Source organism: Nothoprocta perdicaria, unplaced genomic scaffold (genome assembly GCF_003342845.1).
Source record: "Nothoprocta perdicaria isolate Ctin4 unplaced genomic scaffold, notPer1 scaffold_6, whole genome shotgun sequence".
Taxonomy (NCBI): Eukaryota; Metazoa; Chordata; class Aves; order Tinamiformes; family Tinamidae; genus Nothoprocta; species Nothoprocta perdicaria.
In genome coordinates, this window is record NW_020455865.1 from 1,239,849 (window position 1) to 1,262,133 (window position 22,285).

The 22,285-nt window shown below is 47.6% G+C and overlaps 1 protein-coding gene across 4 annotated transcripts in view; it reads right to left on the minus strand.

Annotated features, from left to right (window-relative positions):
* Window positions 1–5,036: 5,036 nt before the first annotated feature.
* Window positions 5,037–22,285, minus strand: part of CRB2 (crumbs 2, cell polarity complex component) — a 58,927-nt gene continuing 41,678 nt past the window's right edge. For all 4 annotated transcript variants that reach the window (XM_026049411.1, XM_026049413.1, XM_026049412.1 and 1 more), the window contains 7 exons: window positions 14,481–15,428; window positions 13,103–13,656; window positions 11,943–12,108; window positions 10,276–11,143; window positions 9,786–9,902; window positions 8,972–9,098; window positions 5,037–5,885 (listed from right to left, as the gene is read on the minus strand). In XM_026049411.1, coding sequence (XP_025905196.1) covers window positions 5,658–5,885; window positions 8,972–9,098; window positions 9,786–9,902; window positions 10,276–11,143; window positions 11,943–12,108; window positions 13,103–13,656; window positions 14,481–15,428 — 3,008 coding nt within the window. In that variant the 3' untranslated portion in view covers window positions 5,037–5,657. The remainder of the gene's footprint in view (window positions 5,886–8,971; window positions 9,099–9,785; window positions 9,903–10,275; window positions 11,144–11,942; window positions 12,109–13,102; window positions 13,657–14,480; window positions 15,429–22,285) is intronic.

Here is a 22,285-nt window from a genome sequence, read left to right on the forward strand (position 1 = left end):
TTTTAAAACCTGTCTTTACAGTGATCATTTTTGTGTTACTTAAGTGGTGCTTTTTTTTTTTTTTTTTTTTTTGTTGCTGTTGTTTTGTATTTGGCACAATCTGATTTAAAACACGTTCCTCTAGGAGAGGTCAATCACATCACCATTAAGCCTTTGATAAAGTAAAAGAAATCATTTTGGACACATGGGAGATTCTTGTAAAGCTTTATCTGAATTATTTCCAATGTATCTATTTTATTCATATAACCTTGGAGATTTTCTTACTCTAATATATGAAAATGGCTGTCTATGCGTTTGAGTCTGTGCAATACAAAAGAAAAATAATATCTGCAATGCCAACAGTTTGGGAAAGACATCAGTATTGTATTCATATATCTCTATTTCTGTAAGTACTRTTGCTTTCACAAGCCACACAGGTGGATTTGTATTTCTTTTTGTGTTGGTAGGCGGCTGGGTTTGCATTTGCATAGTAAAACATCTCAAGTTTAATCCAATGTTGAGACTGTTGCTGTTACGGAGAAGCACTGGAGCCAGGCTGGAATTTCAGTTCTCCTCTGCTATGAGCCAGATCATAAAACTTCCCCAGTGATGGTGGGTCTGTATAAGCCCTCGGAAGCTCTGCGTACGACTTGGCATTTGGTTTCACATATCTCTCTTTTTTTATTTTTTAAAAAGTTGTTTGTTAACTATATACCGAGTATCCTATTATACATACTCAATTAAATAGGAAAATGCTCAGGTCTGTCTGTATCAGTGCAAATCATTTTCCATCTCTGGTTGTTTTCCACTGCCCCGGTTGCACCGTGCACTGCCAAGAGGGCCCTTGGTGCAGGCGSCTCTCTTAGGCCAAGGGCGCTGGGCTTGGCTTGGTTTGTATTGTTCCTAGGTCGGGCGCGAGGCCCCGAAATCACCAACACTCAGAGGAGCACGAGCGGGTGGGCAGGGACGTGCGGGACGGAGCCGCCGGCTCCTAGTAAAGGACCAAAACTGCCCCCGGCCGCCCCGGTTCTGTCTTATTTAAACTGGGAGTCCTGGCCTGAGTCCGTCCTAAGTGTCAGATGTCAACGTCCTGGCAGGGCAGGCCCCCCTGCGAGACGYTAAGTGTAGTTCTGTTTTTTTCACTAAACAAGGATGAGGAAGGATCTGCTGATTTTTTTTTTTTGCCAGGTATTATTCACCGGCCTTTAACATGAGGTACTTTCTTGTCCTCACCCACTTGTTTGCTTGTACAAACCAGCTCCACCAGCAGTTACTGCACATTATTTTCCAGGTTTTTTGCTTCTGAGACACGTGAGAATTTGTTGCTGAGCTCCTTTCTCTCAGTGCCTTATATCCCAGCATTAATCATCAGATGTCTGTGATTTYGCTATACATAGCAGGGATTTTTTCCCAGCGTGCGGTGGATGGACAGAGCTGCTTATATTTCTTTGCTTTCTTTTTTTGTGTGTATTAAAAAAAAATGCAGGAGGCTGACATCTGCCCTGTTTTCTCTCTCTTTGGAAGATGGTTAAAGTCTGTCAGTAACAAATGACTGACATTTTTAGGGGAAATTAATATCCCTTTAACCAGCCCTGACATACCACTGATTCAGTGACACCTCGAGGAAAGATGTCTGCACGGTAACTGCCTCTTGTTAAATAAATGTTTCGTGTCCTGCCGTCAAAGAGCGTGGAGGTGACAGCCGAGCGCTCCCTAAGCCGCGTCCCGTTGTCGCGTGGGCTACTTGGAGGGCTGGAGGCTGTTTGATGCTAGGCTACGTGTAGGTTGTTGTTAATGCCTTTTGCTCCTTGTACATTTACCATACAGGCTTCATGATCAAAGGGACTGTTCCAGCATCAGCAGATTAAATTGGTTAGTATTGAACAAGAAGGCCGTTGGCTGCTGCTGCTTTCAGCACCCACCTTTAGAACTCTTTACTTTCCTTTGCCCTCCGGGCAGCCCAGCACCCGTTAGTTTGCATGGATGGAGGCAGGGGCATCATAAACAAAAGGGAGCTTGTTTCCTTTTTTTTTTTTTTTTTTATTTTTTTATTTTTAATTTTTTGGTAGTTTTTAATTGCTTGAATTGAGTTACAGAGCTTTGCAGAGTAACTATTTTATGTAAATCTCTCCATTTATTGGAAGCATAAAACTGGCGAGAGGGCACTGTCTAGGCAGAGCTCATGTCGCACTTAGGTGTATAAATTGACCAGGGAAAGCTTGCTTAATTACTGCCCAAAACCTGGGGCGTTTTCCCAGTGAGATTCCCTGGGTGACAACAACCTGCAGCCCGGGGGTGGCGCAGCCGGTGGGTGCCCCCTGAGGCAGCGACTGCCCAGCTGGGGAGGGGTCCCGGGASCCCTCGTGGGGGAGACACCCGTGGGGTCTGTTTACACAATGAAGGGTCTTTAGAAACTTGGCGCTTTGAAAGTCACAGTCACAGTGACTGTTATGTGTGATAAAAATATCAGAGGTTTAATAAAATTGTAAGTGCAAAGGTAGCATTGAGGTGCTATGTAAGCCTGTGTGCAGTAAAGGGGAAATCCTGCCATCCCCAACATCAATATTTAGCAAAAACAACCAGTCACAAGTCAAGGTGAGTAGGTATATTTTAAACTTTTTTATTGTAATATTTTGAGGACCATTCTAATTTTTACAAGTTATAAAATTTACAATTACAAAAACATCAGGATCATGATCATTATCTACAGCAAATTCAGTTTTGTGAAAAAATATATTCAAAAATTAAATATCAAAACAAAGTTAACTCCATTATTGAAAAACAACTTTCATAAATTATATTGCAGAAATGCTCAAGACACTGACAACAGATTTTCACACTTTTGCTGGTGTTGGCTTTGGGTGCTCACAGCCTCATCTGCTCCGCTMGTCCCTTGGAGCGGCCGAGCTGCAGCCTCCCCCAGGGCAGCCGGAGCCGCCGCTGCCCTCGGCTCGGGCTCCTGGCCGGGGGTCTCTACCTGCTGTTTGTCGCTGCCCCTTCTCGCTCTTCGGAAGATTTCAGCAGCTCAGTAAGAGCCAGTTCCTCTAACACATTTTTCTTAGAATAACACAGGTTGGAATAATACTGGTTCATTTAGAGGCTGTTGCTGCCTTCATTTTTCTACAGCTTAGCCCTAGGCGGGAGTGGAGCCGAAAGGTGAGAGCACAGCCTCCCCGGCAGCGCCGGGCGCTGGCTGGGGCACGGGCTCTGCTCCCAGCCTCCACCCGCTGCCTCGCACGCCCCTGCCTSAGGCTGCAGGCGGGAGGGCCCGGGCGCACGGACGGGCCCTGTGAAGGTGCCCGGGTCACGGGCCCTTTCCAAGCTAAATGCAAGTAATAAGCACCAGTATTATTACTAATAAATAAAAGCAACCTCACCTAACTGAAATTAGGGCACTGCTTTCTTCAGTACTGTGTCCAGACCGGGTCCATTGTGTATTACAGAGGCCACTAATACGACACAAAAAGTGTTAGTTGCCTTACTACCTAATTTTTSTTCTGTTTTCCAAAATGTTCATTCTCGAGCTTACATCAACAGCTGTATAAAAGCAGAAGATGTTCTAGTAAGCAGAGAGAGACCAACTTAACTAGGCCCTTTGCTTAGAGTCTCAGAAATATGAAAATAATACCTAAACTAGACAKACATTTTTGTAAAAGCCAAACAGTATAGGCTTTTTTGAAGAAAAATTGCCAGTGGCCATGAGCTCTGGTGTGCAGTTTCACACCTTCTTGATTAACAGTACTGTGGAGAGAAAAGCAGACACTTATTCTAAAATATTTCTCACTGTAATTAGCATGAAATAGTATTTAATAATTTCGGGCCTTAGTGGGGCTGCCCATTCACAGTCCTTCCCCGTCTCTCCACACTGCTAAAGAATCATCACCCTCAACAGCTGCACTCCCAGACAGGAGGAGAAGTGGCCCCCACGACACCACCGTTCTAGCGAAACAAGGAAAATCAGCCGCTGCTTGGCCCCGCAGCCTCGTGGCGGGGCTGCTCCTCGTGGGCAGAGCAGCGCGGGGGCGACGCACTGCCGCTCCCGCCGCCCACGAGGCCGCCTTGCATAAACAGCCTCCATTCAAGAAGCTAATACTGGACCTGGTAATTCAGTCTCAGAAAGGCACTTAATATCTTGTGGTTTAGCCTTAGGGAAAGCTTTAGCAGTGTCTAATACTAGCACAGTGCATTTGCTGCAGACGCGGTGTGAGCTCTGCCCCAGCTCCTGGGAGGCGAGCGGTGCGTGGGGGCCGGGCGCTGCGATGAGGCCCCCCCTGCCTGACCTACCTGGGCCTTGCTCCTGTGCAGCTGCAAGGCGGAGGCAGGCACTGCAGRCACCAGCCCTCGAAGGACTAAGGGGCACACCGTGGGTAAAGGAGGACRTTGCCCAGCTGCGCCTACCGTGTCTCCTGCCGGTGCCCCTCGGGGATGGGTATTTGCTCCTCGCAGCCACAGGTGCGACGTCTTCCTTCCTGGCCTCCTCCAAACAGCACAACACCCCRCCACCCCTCCCCGCTTTTTTATTGCTTTTGCTGGCAGACTGATTTTATCCAAGTCTCAAGAGCAGCGCTGCACTAACACACCCAAACACGCGTGTTCCAGCAGTGAGTGTTGCTGCCTGCGGCCTAGGAAGCAGCTTAAAGCAGCGCTAGCCTAAAGCAGAGCGCAGGCCGGGCCAGCGCTGCTCGGGGACCCCTGCAGCTCTGCCGGCTCCTAGATCAGCCGCTCCGTCGGTGGCATCTTGATAACGTTCCACATCTCCACGCGCGCGCCCTCCTTCTCCTGCCGGCTCGGGCTGTACGTTCCCTGAGTTGCTCTGCGTCTCTTCATGGCAAGCACCAGGACTGCGACGGCTGCGAGGAGCAGGGCAGTCCCTGCGGCCCCGACTGCTCCCACCACGGAGGAGCTGCTAAGATGAGCCCAGAGCGGCTGCTGCGGTAGAACAGGGTGTTACTGAGGGCGGCGCGGGGCCCCCCCCGCCCCAGCACCCTGCTGTGCCCAGCCCCACCGGCCGCCAGGGCTGCAGAGGCCCTGGGGCTCCTGGCCCGTTCAGCCCCTCCTGCTAAGGTCAGTTTTGGGCGAGGGAGCTCTCCAGCCCCTGCCCACAAAGCCGCACATTGTGCCGGCACRTGCGCTGTGCGGTACCGTGGGAATGTCTAAGGAGAGCCCAGGAAACATCGCTCCGTGCAGCCGCTCCTGGGGCACTGGCTACCACGAGGCAGGAGTTCCAGCTGCTGTTGCTGTTGAGGACTGCTCTGTGAGACCAGCCTTGAAAACGGCATTCTCCTGCGCTGAGAAAGCTTGGCAGAGATTTGAGTTGTTGGGGGACAAAAAAAAAAGAACCTAAAMCAGTATATACAACCAAACACAAATAGCCTCTGTACATCTCGCCTCAAAAGTATACATCTTCATCTGCACATCAGTGCCTAACGTAACTCTGCCTTTTAAAGCAGCACGAGCAGCCTGGAGCCAGAGGAGCATCGAAGCTGGAGCCCCCTGTGCGACACCGGGAGGGCTCGTGTTGAGCCAGAGCTGTAACCAGCTGGGCCACCCCAGGCTGCACAGTCTGCCACGCACTTCCAGTCTATGTCTTCAACGCCAAGCAAAGTGAGAGAGGAGAGCTGCTGCTGCAAGACAGGCCAGGCAGCCCTTGCAGGTGCAGCTCCTTGCCATGGCAGTGCCTATATTAACCGCTCTTCGGGTGGCACCTTTAGAACACTGTCCATCTCCAACCGAGCGCCTGCCACTTCTTGCTGACTTGGGCTGTAGGTTCCCTCTGACTGGCGCCGCTTCCTTGCCGTGAGAATCAGGAATATGAGCCCGATACCGAGCAGCAGTAAAGAGCCACAGGCTACAGGGACAGCTACTTCAATTAGTGGGGAGGGGAAGAAAGCACCCGGAGTCCCTTTCTGTAAAAGAAATTAACAGAGACACAATGAAACCCCAGCAGTTCCCAGGCCTTCRGCTGGAGAGGCCCGAGTGGGCAGACTGGAGACGAGAGAGAGGAGAAGAAACCAAGAAGGGAAAGGTGAGCAGATGAGCTGCACCCGAATGGCAAAGGAGCAGCAAGGAATCAATAGAAGGCTTGAGGGCACCTGCATAGAGAACATTAGTTCTTTAATCTCTAAGCAAACTGTGGGTTTTTTTTTTTTTTTTTTTTTGATAGACTATTTTTTAATGCAAAGGACAGCCAATAAGAAGTTCTCAATTTTTCTTTGTAATTAAAAGCTAGTGACATCAGGGACATTCTTCAGCTCTGCCAAAGCTGCTAGTTAATCTCAACAGGACAGTTAGATACAGAGCTTTACTGATCGGAGGGTTAATGACATTACAATAGTTCATGCAGGGCACAAGGACAGAATTATCGTGAGGAAGAAGAGAGAARATTTATTGAGCTTATTAGCTAACTGGCAGAGACACAGCAAACCTAAATACAGACATTTTATGGGACTAACCTGAGGCTAGACAATTGCTATGAAGAAGGAGGCTTTTGCATATCACTTGCTAAACCAAACTATACAGCTGTTTGTTACAATTAGAAAGAGCAGTAGTTAAGAGYCTGATCAACGCTTTGGACATGCTGGATGAAGTAAAACAGTTCAAAAGACATCTCACACGCTGTATTTTCCTCCCTTCATAAAGCTTTTCACAGCAGGAAGGCCCTTAAGATTCAAATGTCAGTGCAATCAGCAGCTGAGGTGGCAATCTTGTCTTAAGACATATTGAAATATCAAGTTGTAAATTATCACCAGAAAAGAAATCTCACTAACGCCAGATGTTTTCAGGCTTAATTTTAACATATCTCAAGGGCAGAAGACTGTGAAAYCTAGAACTGGCATAAAAACCTTACAGGAACTTTATGAAATACCAGGATAAAATAATTTAAGTAGTGAATGTTATGTATGAAATCACTGATTTTGAAATTGTAGGTTGCCAAGGCTCACACTCTTTAAGTCTGCTCTGTAGGACTCTTACTTGCTATTGACATTAAGACACCCTGTAGCAGGGAGGAGAGAATGTTAAAGAGAGTCATGTATTGATGGGCAATGCCAAAGAGAAAGCCTGAGGACTGAAGAAGTGCAGCCATATGATTATTGTTTTGCCCCTTTGGGATTAAGGATGGTGGTAAGGATGCAGTAATAAAGAATAAAAACGTTGTGGAATTTCAAATGCAGCTTTCGAATGACCTGCTAAGCTTAAGAAATCTTGCTTATTGTCAAAAATAGTATCTGCCATCTTACAAATGAAAAGCAAAAGAAATCAAATTTGATTATTTTAAGCAACTAGATGCTAAGCTCTGTATACTCTGGGCACTCTTGCAAAGCAGCGCAGGACAGGAAACACTGCCGAAGAAAAAGGAGGCTCTCCAACAGCAAGAATATTGCTGAGAGAACAGCGTTTTTGGAAGCCCTACCATCCTCAAACGACTGAATTTCGTATCGATTGCATTAACCTTCTCCTTGCCCAGCTCTGAAATTGAAGCCACATGCTGGGGTTAGTTCTAGCTTTGCAGAGCATGCAGGTTAGTCGCACAGCACCRAAGCCAGAGCAGGTTCCAGGTGGCTGCCCTGCTGCTGCACAGAACAGAGAGCCTGCAGCTAAGGCACTTCCCTTTCTACGCCTGTCACGAAGAGCAAACACAGCAGTTTTCCAGACTCTGTGCTGCCATTTTTCAAGGAAAGACAGTTCTGCAACAAGTGATAGGGAGGATGAGCATGAATACAGGGAGTCTACAAGAATTCAGGACAGAAGAGAGCGCTGTACCTGATGGAGTACATGCATGCAAACTGGCCATGTCTGGAGTCACCTTGTGGCACATGCATTCCACAATTCTATTACCCTTAGTAACAGCAACAGCAGCCAGCTCCACCTTGGTGCACAGCACTTTCCATGCAGAAGGGGTTAGTGCATTCCCAGGTTACCACACAAGCTACCTGTGCATGCAGTGGCTTTACAGAGAAAGAAGCAGGGTGTGCTCTAACGGCCGCCACAGAGGAAGGATCCCAAATATCAGCACTTTGCTCATGAAGAAAAGGAAAAGCAGAAAGCCTGTCTACCCACTGGCCAGAAAATCACACTCAGTGGGTAGAAGCACACTGGTTTTTACTTGTATTTAAATTGTATTTGCTACTTTAAATTATCCAAGATAAAGTACCAGCTAAACTTGTATTCTCCCTAAACTGTGGGTGGCAGCGCAAGGTGATGAAGGAGGCAGAGAGGAAAAGAARTAAAGTTTTGATCCCTTTCACCAGTGTAAGTCTCACTTTTGAGACACTTTGTTACTAATTACCTCCTTGTCCTCTGTGTTTCATACCTCTGTCACATCCTCTGGTCCAGTAGCACAAGAACTAAACTGGCCTTCTGGAATTTGTGTTTTATATTACCCAGTCATTTCATATTTAATAGAGGTAAGAGAAGTTATAATTCAATTTGGTTCCCTATTCCTTGTATTTTTGCCTATTCTTATCCCCTTATTTGTACTGTGAAAGTGAAAACAGCCTTAACACTCACATGTATGGCCATACAATCCTTTGGGATTTTGGATACAATCTGTTCTGTCGTCATTGTTCTTGTTTTGAAAAAGATGTAATTAGAATCCTGGTTTTCCTTTTCTMTATGAGCATAAGAGTGATACTACTCATATCTACTTTCTGCAGTATAATTTAATATTAATATAGAGCCCTGAAACCCACATGGCAGCTCATGTCAGACACATGTTATAAAAGTAACGGACACAATTATTTCTATGCTGGAGACTAACATGCATCAGCACTGCCCAAAGAGAAAGTTTCATATTTTGTCTTCCCTTGGTACCACCTGATTTCCTACCTGTGCGTCCTGGTGCACTTTACTTCAAAACACACAGGTGACTATGCAATAGGGAGGCAGTTTCTCTAGCATCCTCGTACCAAGGGCTTCTTCTAAAGCTATTTCTGAATCACCGTTCGGAAGAACAGACAGGAACTTGCAAGAGCAAAGGGAAGGAGGTGCTTACGTTAACGTCACAGCGGTCTCCTGTGTAGCTGGCACTGCACACGCACTCGTACTTGTTCACAGAGTCTTGACACGTACCTCCATTCTGGCAAGGGTTTGGATCACACTCATTTATGTTAATTTGACAACTGGAAAGGAAAAGAGTATTAGAATTAAATAAAATTTCTCACACCTGATTCTTGTGTTTGCATGGATCATATAGTCTACAAAGGCCTCATTTATTTTAAAAGTTTCCTTTGCTTCTTTTTCAGGAGCTTTCTCCAGGGTCAAACAACATGAAACTTTTAACCACTCAAAAATCCACTTGTCATTTCTAAATGATAGAAGCCAGCATGGCTCACTAACCCAGTTAAGGAATTCTCATGAGGCATAAGGCTGTTAAGAAATTAGAATCAGAAAATGGATAAAAGTAAACACACTTTTGCAGTTGCAAAATGATGAGTCTGGTTTTAATCGTTCACCAGATCCTAGTGTTAGTTTCAAGCTGTGCTGTCTCTACGCAGCTGTCAGTACCACTGCTCCTCCTGAACTGATCCCACCATTTTCTAGCTATTTAACTCCGAGTCATAAAGAAGAGATGTTTAAAGGTACAAAATACTTAGAAACAGTCTAGCTATGAAAATCAGCAATGCCAGCAGTATCATTATCAAACCTACCTCTTCTAAGAACAACATTTAATTTGCAATTTTCGAGTAGTCATTTAAATGGCAAAAGGCTCTCCAACAGGATGAACAATCTGAGCTTCTCCAGTTATCCCACTAATGCCAAAAGCYTAGCACTAGTCCCTTTGCCCGCAGCAGGAAAAAGGCACTTACTTCCTTCCAGTGAAACCTGGCTTGCAACTGCAGTTGGCTCCCCAGGTCTCACTGATGCATTTGCCACCATTCAGACAGGTGAAGTTTTTACCACATTGCTGAGGTGGGAACGGCCATCTGGGAAAAACAAGAGACAACCTTTAAAGCTCTTTTGCAATAGAAGTGGCAATCATTTCCAAAGTCTGCTGTGATTCAGCGGTGACTGGGGTGGCAGGATTTACGAGCACAGTCATGGCTACCTCTACGGAGGAGCACAACACAACCCGAGAAGAGAAAAGCCTCAGAAATCATTCAGGATTTCACTTTCGGCATGTTAAGAGCAGGTTGTGCTGCTACTAGTATATGCAGCAGCTGGATCAATACTAGGACACACTGTTACTGACCAAGGGCTTTGAAAGCAAGGGAGAAAAACTCCCATCGTCCCCAGGTGAAAATCTGAGCTATCTGGGAGATCCTCTAACCCCTTCCTCAAACCAAGCAAGGCACCTACTCGCAGCGAGGGCCTGAATACTGCGGCAGGCACTTGCAGGAATAGCCATAAACCCCATCAACGCAGGTAGCTCCATTTAGGCACTGGTGCCGCACACAGTCATCCACGTTGATGTCACACTTCTTCCCAATGTATCCCCGGAAACATTCGCACTGGAAATCGGCCACTGCGTCCACACAGTCCCCGTGGACACATGGGCTTGACTGGCACTCATCGATGTTGGCCTCGCAGCGCAGCCCCCCCCAGCCGGCGCTGCAGACGCAGCGGAARGAATTGAACAAGTCCTCGCAGGTGCCGGCGTGGAGGCAGGGCCCGGCCGCGCACACGTCGGCCCCGGCGCAGCCGAGCTGCACGGTGCCCCCGCGGGACGCCACGAACTGCTCCGGCTGGGGGTACCGCAGCGGCGCGGCGAGCGGCAGGTGGATGCCTCCTATCTTCACTTGCCCGAGGCAGCCCGTGTAATTTTCGGCTACAACTATTGGCGCACTGCTCTTTAAGAAGTCCAAGTTCCCAGCGTTTCCCTGCAGAGTCACATTAACAGACCCATCCAGACAAACCAGCCATCTGGAGGACAGYGCAGATGGCTCTTCCATGGCCATGGAGATGGTGTGCCAGGCACCGTCCGTCACCGGTATCTGGCTCAGGAAGCTGACCCCTTCGATGCTGTTCCCACTCCTGATATCGACAGCCAGGGACGAGTTCCTGATGGCAATCTGGAGGGAATCCACCTCTTCCTCGGCCCGCAGCAAAACTGCATCTTCATCCCTCGTTCTGAAATCCAGGTGGAGGCTGCTCAGAGTTCTCGTCACTGACGCATTGGTGGTAAATTCAATGGCAGCATAGCTATTAAATGTTGCATTAGCCAGACCTATAAATAAAGTGGAAGAGCATAAGGGATTTGAAAGACAGCGTGTGTCCTGCGGAGTCAGACCAATGGCAAACTCCTGGCAGGTTCCCTCCCTTGGGAATCATGCAAGCTTTGTGTGAGCAGGATTAAAGGCCTGGCTGCTGGCCCTGGCAAAGCTCCTCCTGTTTACACTAGCACCTCCAACAGAAATATCCAACTCATGTGTAGCCCTTTTTTATTTATCAGTCTCAAGGCACTGCACAAAGATGCAGCTATCCCCATTTTTTGTCAAGAAAACCAATAAGTCAGGAAAATAACATATTCAAGGCCTGTAAAAAGGCCCATGGAGAGCAGGGAACACCTTGGCATCCTGTGATCCAGGAGAAAATATTCCCCCCACATTAGGTCCTCATTATCTAACCAGTTTTCTTCATTCCCTAGGGTTCTGCCATAGGTGAAAATTAAGACATATTTACAATATGTAATTGTTTAAGTGCTGCTTGCTGAAATAACCTGAGACTCTAGAAGCGGCTGAACATTGCGGAGAACAGGACGGTCTTTGCATTGCAGTGGTAATAAGACAGGTAATTATCCCATGAAAACGGATAGGTTCTTCCCTGATCAAATCAAACAGAAGAAAATCTCTTTAAGTACCATGCTTGCTCTATTCCAAACTGGTGGTGAATCCACAGTGCCTGCTGCCTGCAAGAGTATGCACCTGGATATTCATGGCCTTACACACATTGATACGTGTTGCAACCATGTGAGCAGGAATACTGCCTGGCTCGGACGTAAGTGCTAGGAGGAGAACAGCACTTACACACRTATCCCGCTGGAACGTCGGTGCAGGTCGTGGCTTCAGGACACGGGTCACTTTCACACCAGACTCTCTCTTCACAAATTTTCCCAGTGAAATTTGCAGGACAGTTGCAATGAAAATCATTCCAAGTGACGATGCATGTGCCCCCATTCTGGCACGGCTCAGACTGAAAAACAGGATAGGTGAATTTAGGAGCAGTCTACTTCATTTTGGATCGAAGAGAATTTGGTAAGAGGAAGTGTGACAAAGGAGAGTAAAACAAGCAGTTTTTGAATCAGAAAGAAGTGTGATTACAATAGAAATTCAAAGGCAGCAGAGGAAGCAAAAAGGCCTCTAAATAAGGAGCTTTTGAGAGGTCCCCTTCCCCTGTGTGCACTGCTCATCTACCGAAACTCTCTGTGTAGCTCCAGAAGGCTGGAAAAGAGCAGCTGGCAGGACATGTGCAAGGCCCTCGTGCTTCGGAGGGCACCTCACCTGTACAGCTAACGGTCTGAACGTGCTGACCTTCACCCTGGTGCAAAATCCACATATTCAGGCACATACAAACATGATCAGCGCGGTGCTGGACACGCTGGTCTTTTAAGCTCCCTGTGAAAGTGGTTTTGTTGAGTCAAATCACGAGGCAGCACTACACTGCTGCTGATTTGTATTTAGTCACTTGCCTGGGGGAAAGGGAACCATGTCCTTGCCTGCCCTTGCTGCTGCAGCCTCTGACGTTAAGCATCTACCTGATGCTGCTCTTCTCTGGCTAAGCTTTCGGATTCCGTCTGCATGTGCTCAAGTCAAAGCAAACGGTGCCCGAGTCAATACAGAGCAGTTTTCCCATATTTGTGTCTTTAGAGAAATCTGCAGCTTTCAGGTTTGGAAAAATGGCAGGGGTGAGAAGGAAGAGCAAGGAAATACTGGCTATCTATATACTAAGAAGACTCTCTCAGACTTAAGTAATTGCTGATTAATTACACACAACTGCTGGCTAATTACATGCATTGAGAAAAGTCAATTCAAAACGGCAATTCAAAATTGTTAGAAACAGAAAGAAAAGGCATAAATCTCTGCAGGTTCAAGCTCATCTAACTGAAGTATTTGACATTTGCTGGCATCAGAACATGCTACACTAATTATAATCCTTAAAACCTAGAGAGCAATGAAATATTTCCTACCTTACAGGTGTCATCAGAGATGCAGCCATTCACAAGACTGGTGTTTTCAGCTCTGTTCAGTTCCAGTGGCAGACTGTAGTTCTCAGCCTGAAAAAACTGCACTTCAAGGTTGTTCAGCTGCACGTCTTGCAAACAGCCTTTAAAATATCCTCCCCAGCTGTGAGTGCTGTGCGGGTCAGGATGCCCCCCAACATGCACTTCATAGCCAGCCAGAAGAGGTGCAGCTACCAGCTGCCCTAGCTCCACATCTGTGTCTGACTGATGGGCACGAACAACTCCACCCTGGAAAGACAGAGCTACCAAATGTCTTCTCCCATCAACTACGTTTTTTGGAAAGGTCACAGTATCTGCAGACATCTCTATCTTCAGCTTGCTGTTCTTCAAGTACATGGTGAGGCAGGGGCCAGTTTCATTGCTGATTTGCAATAGCAGACCGTTAGGTTTCAGACTACGAATGAAAAAGGAGATGTTGAAATTTGCACCAAGGCTGTCAGAAAGGGCAAAAGAGGCAAAGCTGGTGGAATTCTCCAGGCCAAATGTTGCTGCTGGGCGCTCTGGAAAAGAAAAGAAAGGCAAATCAGTTCTGCAACAAAGGGAAGGCAGCTGACACCGGGATATTCAGAGCTGCAACCCTTTATGAATGGGGCATGACCCTTCTTTCAAACATTTCCAACATATTTCAGAGCAATTACGCTCTCTCCCTGCAAAGGCCTGGGAAATTAGGAAGCAGGTGAATGTGTCCTTGCTCTCTCTGGAAGGCAGGAATTCAGAGCACACAAGTAGCAGATGTGAGGAAGCAGGTCTAGCAGGACCCTTGCCACCTGGCAGATTTATAAGGGGAATCTTAAGCTATAACATTCCTTTTAAATTTTGTAAATCCCATAGCAGCACAGCTACTCTCTATTAGCTATGTTTAGCACAAAGGAAAGAAAAAAATGGAACAACAGTATTAACAGAAGCCTTGCAGGAACACAAGAATGCAAATGGAAATGATTTTATCTCAGAATTGTCAGAGAGCATCCTTTAACAGTTTGTATTTTATCTATAACACATTCCTTCTCASCCTCTAGGCAGAAGCTCAAGTAACAGCTTTCTGTAGTGAAACAACTTCCCTGCCCTCCTGTAATCACTTAGATCAGATTCAAAGATGAGGTCAGAGCCTCTGGTTCAACAAGGAATAATGTCTGCACCACAAAACTGACAATCATTCCTACAGGAGCTGGTGACAGAAAAGAGATCAATGAACATTTTATTTACCGAGGATTCTGCTTCAGTTCTCTCTCCAGTTGAGCAGAAAACAGCGCTTCCAGAGCTAGCAGTAACACTCACCTAGGACGTCTGCAGCACTGGCAGATGTACATCATCAGCTGGCACTTACCATAGGAGCAAGTTGGGCCTCCATACGGCCTCGAGCAGTCACACCGGAAGGTTGCCCAAAGGTCCACGCAGAGCCCTCCATGGGAGCAAGGCTGAGAGAGGCACCACTCGGTCCTGTCACAGCCCAGGGCCAGCGGGGCCGACTCGCCCGCAGGGAGATGCCGCGGGAGCAAAGCTTCCCCATCCGCCTGCAGGTCCTGCAGGCAGCCCACAAAGCCCTGCTGGCTCCGCGTGTTGCTGGCCATGGCATCGGGAGCACCTCCAACGTACGCGTTCTGGAAGGCAGGGGGGATCAACGTGGTGCTGTTCCCGACGGGAGCGCTCTGCAGGCACACACCTGCATCACAAGAGTCATGCCAGAGCTTTAGCTGCACAGAGTGCTGCAGAAGAACTTCCACTTTGTGCCAGCGGCCATCATCAACTCGCAGCCCCTCCAGGACTAACAGGTACTCAACATCCTCTGTCTTCAGTCCTGCATGCAGAACACCATCAAAGAGCTCCAGGAACAAGTACTCAGCTTCAYGGCCTCGGTAAAAAAGGATGACGCTGGACAAGGTGGTTCGGAACCGGAGGGACACGCTGACCAGCTGATCCCCTGCTACGTCCCTCCTGCTTTCATTGTTCATGGGCAGCTCAATGAGGAGATACCCTCTGGAAGCAAAGGAAAACGTTGTTGGTGTTGAGCATGTGGCATCATAGAAACCAGGCTGGCACTGGCACAGGTGGCCATGGCTCTCAGCTAGGTAGGTTGGGATGCACAAGGCCTCATTTTGACAGTCATGCGTCTGGCACCCAGTGAGCTTCACAGAGCAGTTCTTCCCTCCCCATATAATGCCATCCTGGCTAGGGGCACAGTGGCAGGTATAGTCAGCAATGCCATCCTCACAGACAGCTCCATTCTTGCAGGGACCCTCCTCACACTCATTGATGTTAACAGCACATTCCACACCTGCGAAAGAGATTTAGAAATGGGATCTCACTGCAGGGGTCTGTGGCGCCTTCCCCAGAGCAAGCCTGCGAGGCAGGCCGCCCTCCCCAGCGCTACCAGCTCCCTAAGCCATTGGCTTCACGGAACCACCAAAAGCCAAAGAGCTGCCAGCAAGAAGCCCATCTCTCACCACCAAACAGCCTAGCACTAATGTAAGGGCAAGAAAAAGACACTTGGGTGCTGTCCTCCCAGCTGCTGCAAAGAGGGTGCCATGTACAGAGCCTGGGCCACTCCACCTGCAGCACCTGAGAGCCTCTGCTGGCCTCTCCCCGAGGATCTCAAACACCCCAGGAAATCAGCATSCAAGGAGAGCAAGCAGAGATATTAAAGAAATAAAGCAGTGCGGACAAGGATTTTGTGTTTCACTTGTTCATACAGTCAGTACATTTACACTCAGATTAAGACTGTTGATCTCACTGGAGCACATTCTGGCACCATTGTTGCAGATGGCATCAAACTGGATCACTAGCTGSACAAATTACTGGAAAGCCTCAACTAAGAGAATCCAAACTGTGTAGTTGGGAGAACAGCCCCAAACAACCCTCCACTGTCAAACACTCGGGAAGCTCAGGTCATTAGCAAACACCAGCACCACATATGTTCCACGGGCACTTTGCCATATTCACACTAAGCTGATTTCAGTTCTCTCAGGTCCTGTAGAAGTGCACTGAGTAAAAACTGCTGCACTAGAGTTGGTCTCCATCCTTGGGGCATTTTTATCCCAACTGAGCTCAAGTAAGTTACAAGACATTACCCTCCAATCTGGCTAATGAAAATCTGCCATCATTTTCCTGAGCGTTTCCAGACTGACAGAAGAAAGAGCCCTTCTGAACCAGTTCACTGTTTATCTAGCCCGTAACACTGGTTTTCACTAATCTTCAGAGACAGTTGCACAGATAAGCCAAGCATGGATTATCCCAGTCTAATAGCATTACATACAGAACCTAGCTAGCAAGCACAAGCGGGACAGCAGAAAGAAAGAGGAGGAATCCTCACACAAAGGAGGCGAATCAAAACACAAAAGACATTTGTAAAGAAAGGCCACTAAACAGAATGAGCATGTCAAAGAGATTAGAGAGTTGCCTGAGGGGAAGAGTTGAGGGGAGATGCTGCATTATGAGCCCTGGAGCAGGACTTGATGAAGTGTGATAAGAAACTTAGCCAAGATAGGGGGTTTCTTGAACGTGTGCTGCAGAAGGACCCCCTCGGGTGGCAGCAAAGCCCCCAGCCCGGCTGGCACCGCGCAGCCCGCGGCCTCGCAAGCTGCTTCACTCTCTGCAGAGCAAGTGCTGAACTGCTGTCACCACAGGCTGCTCCACAGATAGGGGGGCCCCAATACCAGCTCCCAGACCCCAAACATCCTCCTGTGTCAGTACAGGGACATATTGTGCATGCTGCCCTGAGAAGCACCAGGGCCTGTGGATAGCATCCCAGATCCCTCCGGGAGGCAGCTATAGCTCTGCACACTTAAACCAGAACCATGTAGTGTCTGTGGAAAAAGCACTGAATTCAGCCAATAGCCTCTTCCTGGAAGATCTTGGCTGATGTGTCCATCAGAGCCAGGGCTGCTAGAACAACCTCAGCACCAAACTTTACCACTGACCATGCAGGGCTTGCTCAGCACGCAGCTCTGGGCTCTGATCTCATCTGCTGTGGCAACAGAGACAGTAAAGGAAAAAGCAAGAAGCCTCTCCAGAAGGCTGGAATTCCAGTCTGGAAGAAGAGGGGAGGACTTACTAAGAAAAAAAAAAAAGCAGGTTTTCTGAGTTGTCAGGGGATTGGCGAGCTCTCAACACTGTCAGAGTCAAGCTGGAGTCACGGGCGAGGAGGGAGGCTGTTGAACAGCTTTGGGAATACAGTTCAGGTCATTATTGCCCCAAATCCTTTAGATGGTGCCCACTGGAGATAGGGGGTGCTAGGAAAGCGCACAGATCCCCTGCTGCCTGCTCCCCTGACCGGCTGCTGGCACGAGCAGGGCAGCGAGGAGCAGACAGGGACAGGRACACGCGGTGAACGTGTGCCTGTGCGGTGGCGCAGAGCAGCGCTGCGGAGGCCGGGAGCCGCGTGGCCCCTTTCCCAGCGCACATCCCGCCCGGCGGCAGCGCCGACACCTGCTCCACCGCTTCCCGGCCCCCAGCTGCCTCCGGCGGGGGGGCGCTCCTTTCCAGGTGGCAAATTAGTCCCTACAGTGAGTGCATAACCCCAAGCTGGGGGCTAATTAAACACCAAGCTTTCCCCTGGGACACAGCTGGCTTCATTTCTAGATTACTTGTTTCGAAAGGGTGAAAAGAATAAGCTGACACTTCAGATCTCTACACGCTGCTGTCTCACCTCACGCTCACAGGGAGGAAAGGGGGACGCTCAGCAGGAGAAAGGAAGGGGGACAGCTCTTCCTACAGGAACACAAGCATCATCTTCATCACTGTCACTGCTTCTGCCAGCAAGCAGGACCTGCACAGGGCCGAGGCAGGAGAAGGAAAAGCCTCTACAATAATGTCTAAAGTATTTTCACCCTCCTAAAGTATTTTCACCCTCCCAGCACAACATCAGAGTCGAGTCTGGAGCACCTCTGAAAACATACCAATAGCAGAGGAGATGATGCCAGAGCTCCAAAACTGTGGTTGACATCCAATCTTCCTGGAAGCCAGTGTCACCTCCGGCTCACCAGCAACACCACTCACGAACCCCTTACATCCCTTACGTACCCCGTGCTGATCACACCACCCCCTCCATCAACCAGCTGTGCTGCCTTCACCYGCTCCGCTGCCGCCAGGGATTTTGGTCATTTTCATTTGAAAATCTCCAGTTTTCAAATTCTTCAGTTACACCAAAATAAGACRGAGAAATGAAATTTCTGTTGCATATTGCTCCCTAGATGCTAATTTCAGCTTAGCAGCAAGGTCTGTAACTTAGGGTTTTGACAGAAAATGACAGAGTATAAATGACAAAGGGGATGCCAGCGAAACGAAGGAGCTTTTCCCCGTTCCAGAATAACAAGATTTTTGCTTTAGGCCATTACCGTAGGAAGAAGTGCAGATCATTTCCTGGATTGTTTCCACTGTTGCAATCTTCCCCAAAACATGGACAGTTGTGTCTTTAAAAATCCACTGGAAAGCAGGTATTAACAAGACATCTGAAGTGCTTCATTTCCCTATGAGAAGCTTAGGCATTCCTTCTCAAGAATTAAAAAAAGGAGGAGACTCTGTATTACCTAAGAATTTACTCTGCAAGTCTTCTCTGCTCCCGCTATATCTTCTAGCTCAAATCTTTATATTTGGACTATCAACAGTAAGTCACCAATCTAATTCACTGTATCRTTAGGTTGCTTCAAAACATTTAATGAGTTTCTTTACTTTGTTAAAAACAGTAGAAATTCTTATCTGCAAACCAGACGAGTGCTATTTAAAATGCTGCTATCTGCACACAATTATTTTCAAATATTCCGGTTAATTTGGCAGTGTTCAAGCTAACAGTCCCCAAACCACAGGAGCTGGGTCAGAAACAGACACTCAAGATCTGGCTAAGCTTGAACAGCCTCCAGGGTGAACCCTGGAGCCTTTCCATACACACCTATTCCCATAAGGATTTCTAAAGCATTATCAATGTGACAAGAACAGTCTCATTTCATAGATGCAAGTGTTATTAAAATTCATATACTCTACCATTCTCTTAAAGTAATAGTTTGCTGCTATTAACGAGCAAAGATTCATTATGCATACGCAGGAATTATACAATGCACCAGATATGCATGTCAAACAAACAAACAGAAGAAGAAAACAACAGAAAGAAAGAGATTATGATTTAGCACCGCAGAAGAGCTCTGAGGACGAGGCAGTCGCTGGGCCCTTGCCATTAATTCCCGAGGCTGGGAGGGCAGCGGGGTGCCGGCCGGGCTCCCCGCTCCCCCAGCCCCGCATTCCTGGCAGCCTTCCCTGCTGCATCCTAATGAGGTTCCTATTGTTAGGGCCAAGGCGAAAGAGGGGAGGGGGGCACGGGGGAGAGTGAGAAAGACAGAGAGAATTAGCAGCAACAAACGCACCGACACAATTATATTTGCACCATTCCTGCCATTTCCATGGCAACACCCGCTCTGACCTCTCTCCCACCGCGCTCAGGGAGACAGGCACGGAGGGGGAAGCGCTGGCGAGGGGTTTGTCCTCCCTGCTAAAGCAAAGGCTACTTTACGGTAAAGCAGTTTTAAATCGCTAAAGGAAAAGGGAAAAATGCCAAAACACTCTTTAAAAAGCAAAACTAATGCTTTGTAGAACTAACACGAGACACCGGCGTGTTTACAAAGTACACCTGAGCGTGAAACAAGGACGTACGCCTCGGAGAAACACCCCAAAACGCATTGGAACGGCAGCAAAGAGGCATGTGGGACATGCTGATTGCCCAGCGTTCACCATGCAGCAACAAGGGAATTCCTGGGCCCTAAGGTTTCCAAAACAAAACTTCAGATAGAACAAATAAAAACATTCTTCCTTTCTACTGAATTCTTGCTCTTCTTGTGCCTCCAGCTACCACTAATCGCTCCCTGCCCTGTGCAGGCACGCAAACAGCCAGGACACACTGCARTTGCTCCATAGATCTTGTTACCTGCTAGCAGAAAAATTCCATTCAGGATCACGCCAATCAGCACAGATTTCATGGCCGACTCCTTGTGGACATTGGTGACAGTAACAGAAAAAAAAAAGGGGGAGAATGGGGGGGAAGAGCCCAAGGGCTGGACTGAAAGAGCGGAATACRCGCGAGCGCTCCCTGATGCCAGGCAGGCAAAAAGGGATTGGAGATGAAACCAGCCAATATAAGAGAGACCTGCRCTGCAGAGAGATCTAATCCAGCCCTGCTCTAAACCTCCCCAGCTGRCTCCTGTCAGTGCTGACACGAGGAATGCGCCTTCGCCGCTATCGCACCCAGCACGGCAGCAAAGCCCTGTGCATCCGCAGCATTAGCTCCGGCAGCGGAAAGTCAAGGGCCAATCTCCTGCCCTGGCCACTCCCGGCCACTCTGCCGGGTGCCACAATTAGAGCAACAGGCAGTGGGGCCAAAACAGCTTTTCTATTTTGCCGTGAATCTGGTTTTGAAAGAAAACACGGCTACATTCATATTGTACTGGAGAGGGTTCTGATTTCTGCAAATATAGATAATAAATTCTGTAATTTATATCTGGGAGCTTTTCTCTGAGCCTCCAGCCTGTGACAGCATCAGTGTCAGGTCCAAGCAAACAAGAACTCCCACAAGGCAGAGGCGAGAATCTGCATGAGCAGCATCACTTTAACATATTAAAGAAAGCATTCCAGCAACTCTTGTAGTTAGTTAACTTTCTTCACTCAGTCCAAACATACCAGACAGTTGCAGAGATATTTTAAGTGGGAGGGAGATGGAGAGCATTCATCACCATCAAAACTTCTCAGAATTCCTAATCATTTGCAAAAACTTCTTGGATGAGCMGAAGATAAAGAATACAAGATATCTCAGAGGGTCCTTACCAGAAAAATGTCAGAAAACAGTGAAGTTTGGATAGAAGTGTTCAAATTTCATATATTTTTCTCAGACAGAAATTAGCAACTGAAGTCACCCCTTGGTAAGATGCCCTTCAAAGACAGCAATCTTGCCACACCTGTGCACAGGAGATGCTGTCTGCCTTGGCACTTGCCTGGCCTAATTCTCAAGAGGACATGAAGCTGGAGGCCACCAATTTTCATCAGTAAAGTAAATTTTATCAGAGTTGCTGACCGTTAAACAGTCTGATTAACTAAAGGGCTATCAAGGGAGCTCTCATATGTCTTTCTTAAGACAAAATCTATTAAACTCTTCTAAAAACGGATTACACATTTTTACTGAGGATCTGAGAACCAAGTGCTGCTGTCTACAGTCCGTACACAGAAGTCACTCACCCCACAGAAGGAAGGGGGGGGGGTCTCATGAAGTATTTTCTCCCTCCCCTTCAGCTGTATTTACTACAAGGGATTTTGTCCAAGGGCTAAGACTCCTCTAATCTTGTTACAATATTAACTAGTTAGCTGCCTCTTCTGTGGCGGCCCATCTCTAAAACAAACCTCAAATTTGGAAACATCTGCACAAAACAAACAAATAATTCTACTCAATGATGTTCAAAAGGAAGAAGTATCTCCTCCTTATTTCACGAGATTTTATGCTTAACCCATAATCAAGAAATTCAAGCCTATTTGAGTTTGGCTGGCACTCATTTAGAGGTTTTTAAGGAAAGAACCAGGCAAACTGCACATTAGTAATGATGTTCTTCTAGGCTAGGAGTCTCTTTCCTTTCCAGATGGAGGTAGAAGTCTTTTTTTGACTTCCTAGCCTAAGTCATTGCCTAGTACAAACATGATGAACAAAACTGTTTACTATGAATAAATTATTCATTTTGTTCTTATGTTTTTCTGAAAGACTAGCTTTCTTTAATAAGGAAAAAGCTTATTAAAAAACTATGAGCCTCAACAGTCGCCATTTCCAAGACCACCCAAGATTCCTTCTCCTTCTCTGTTCGCATAGCAGCCGCACGATGATCCGCTTCACACTTGTGACACCCTCGCAGGGAGCAAGGTCTCTGCTTGGGCACAGGCTGACGCACGGCACAGCTTTTCCAGGGCCTCCTAGGAGCGCTCTCGGGAATGAGGCACATCATTCTGGGGACAACTCCATTACAGAGGAAGTCTCATTTCATCTCCCTGCAACACTGAGACAGGACTGAGGTAGTTAATTTGCAAGGAAAGATTTTCTCCTGACCTGACTCATACTGTTATCCCAACACTCCCCAAATTCCTGAGATGAAGGAAAGAAGCAGAGCGCAGCCT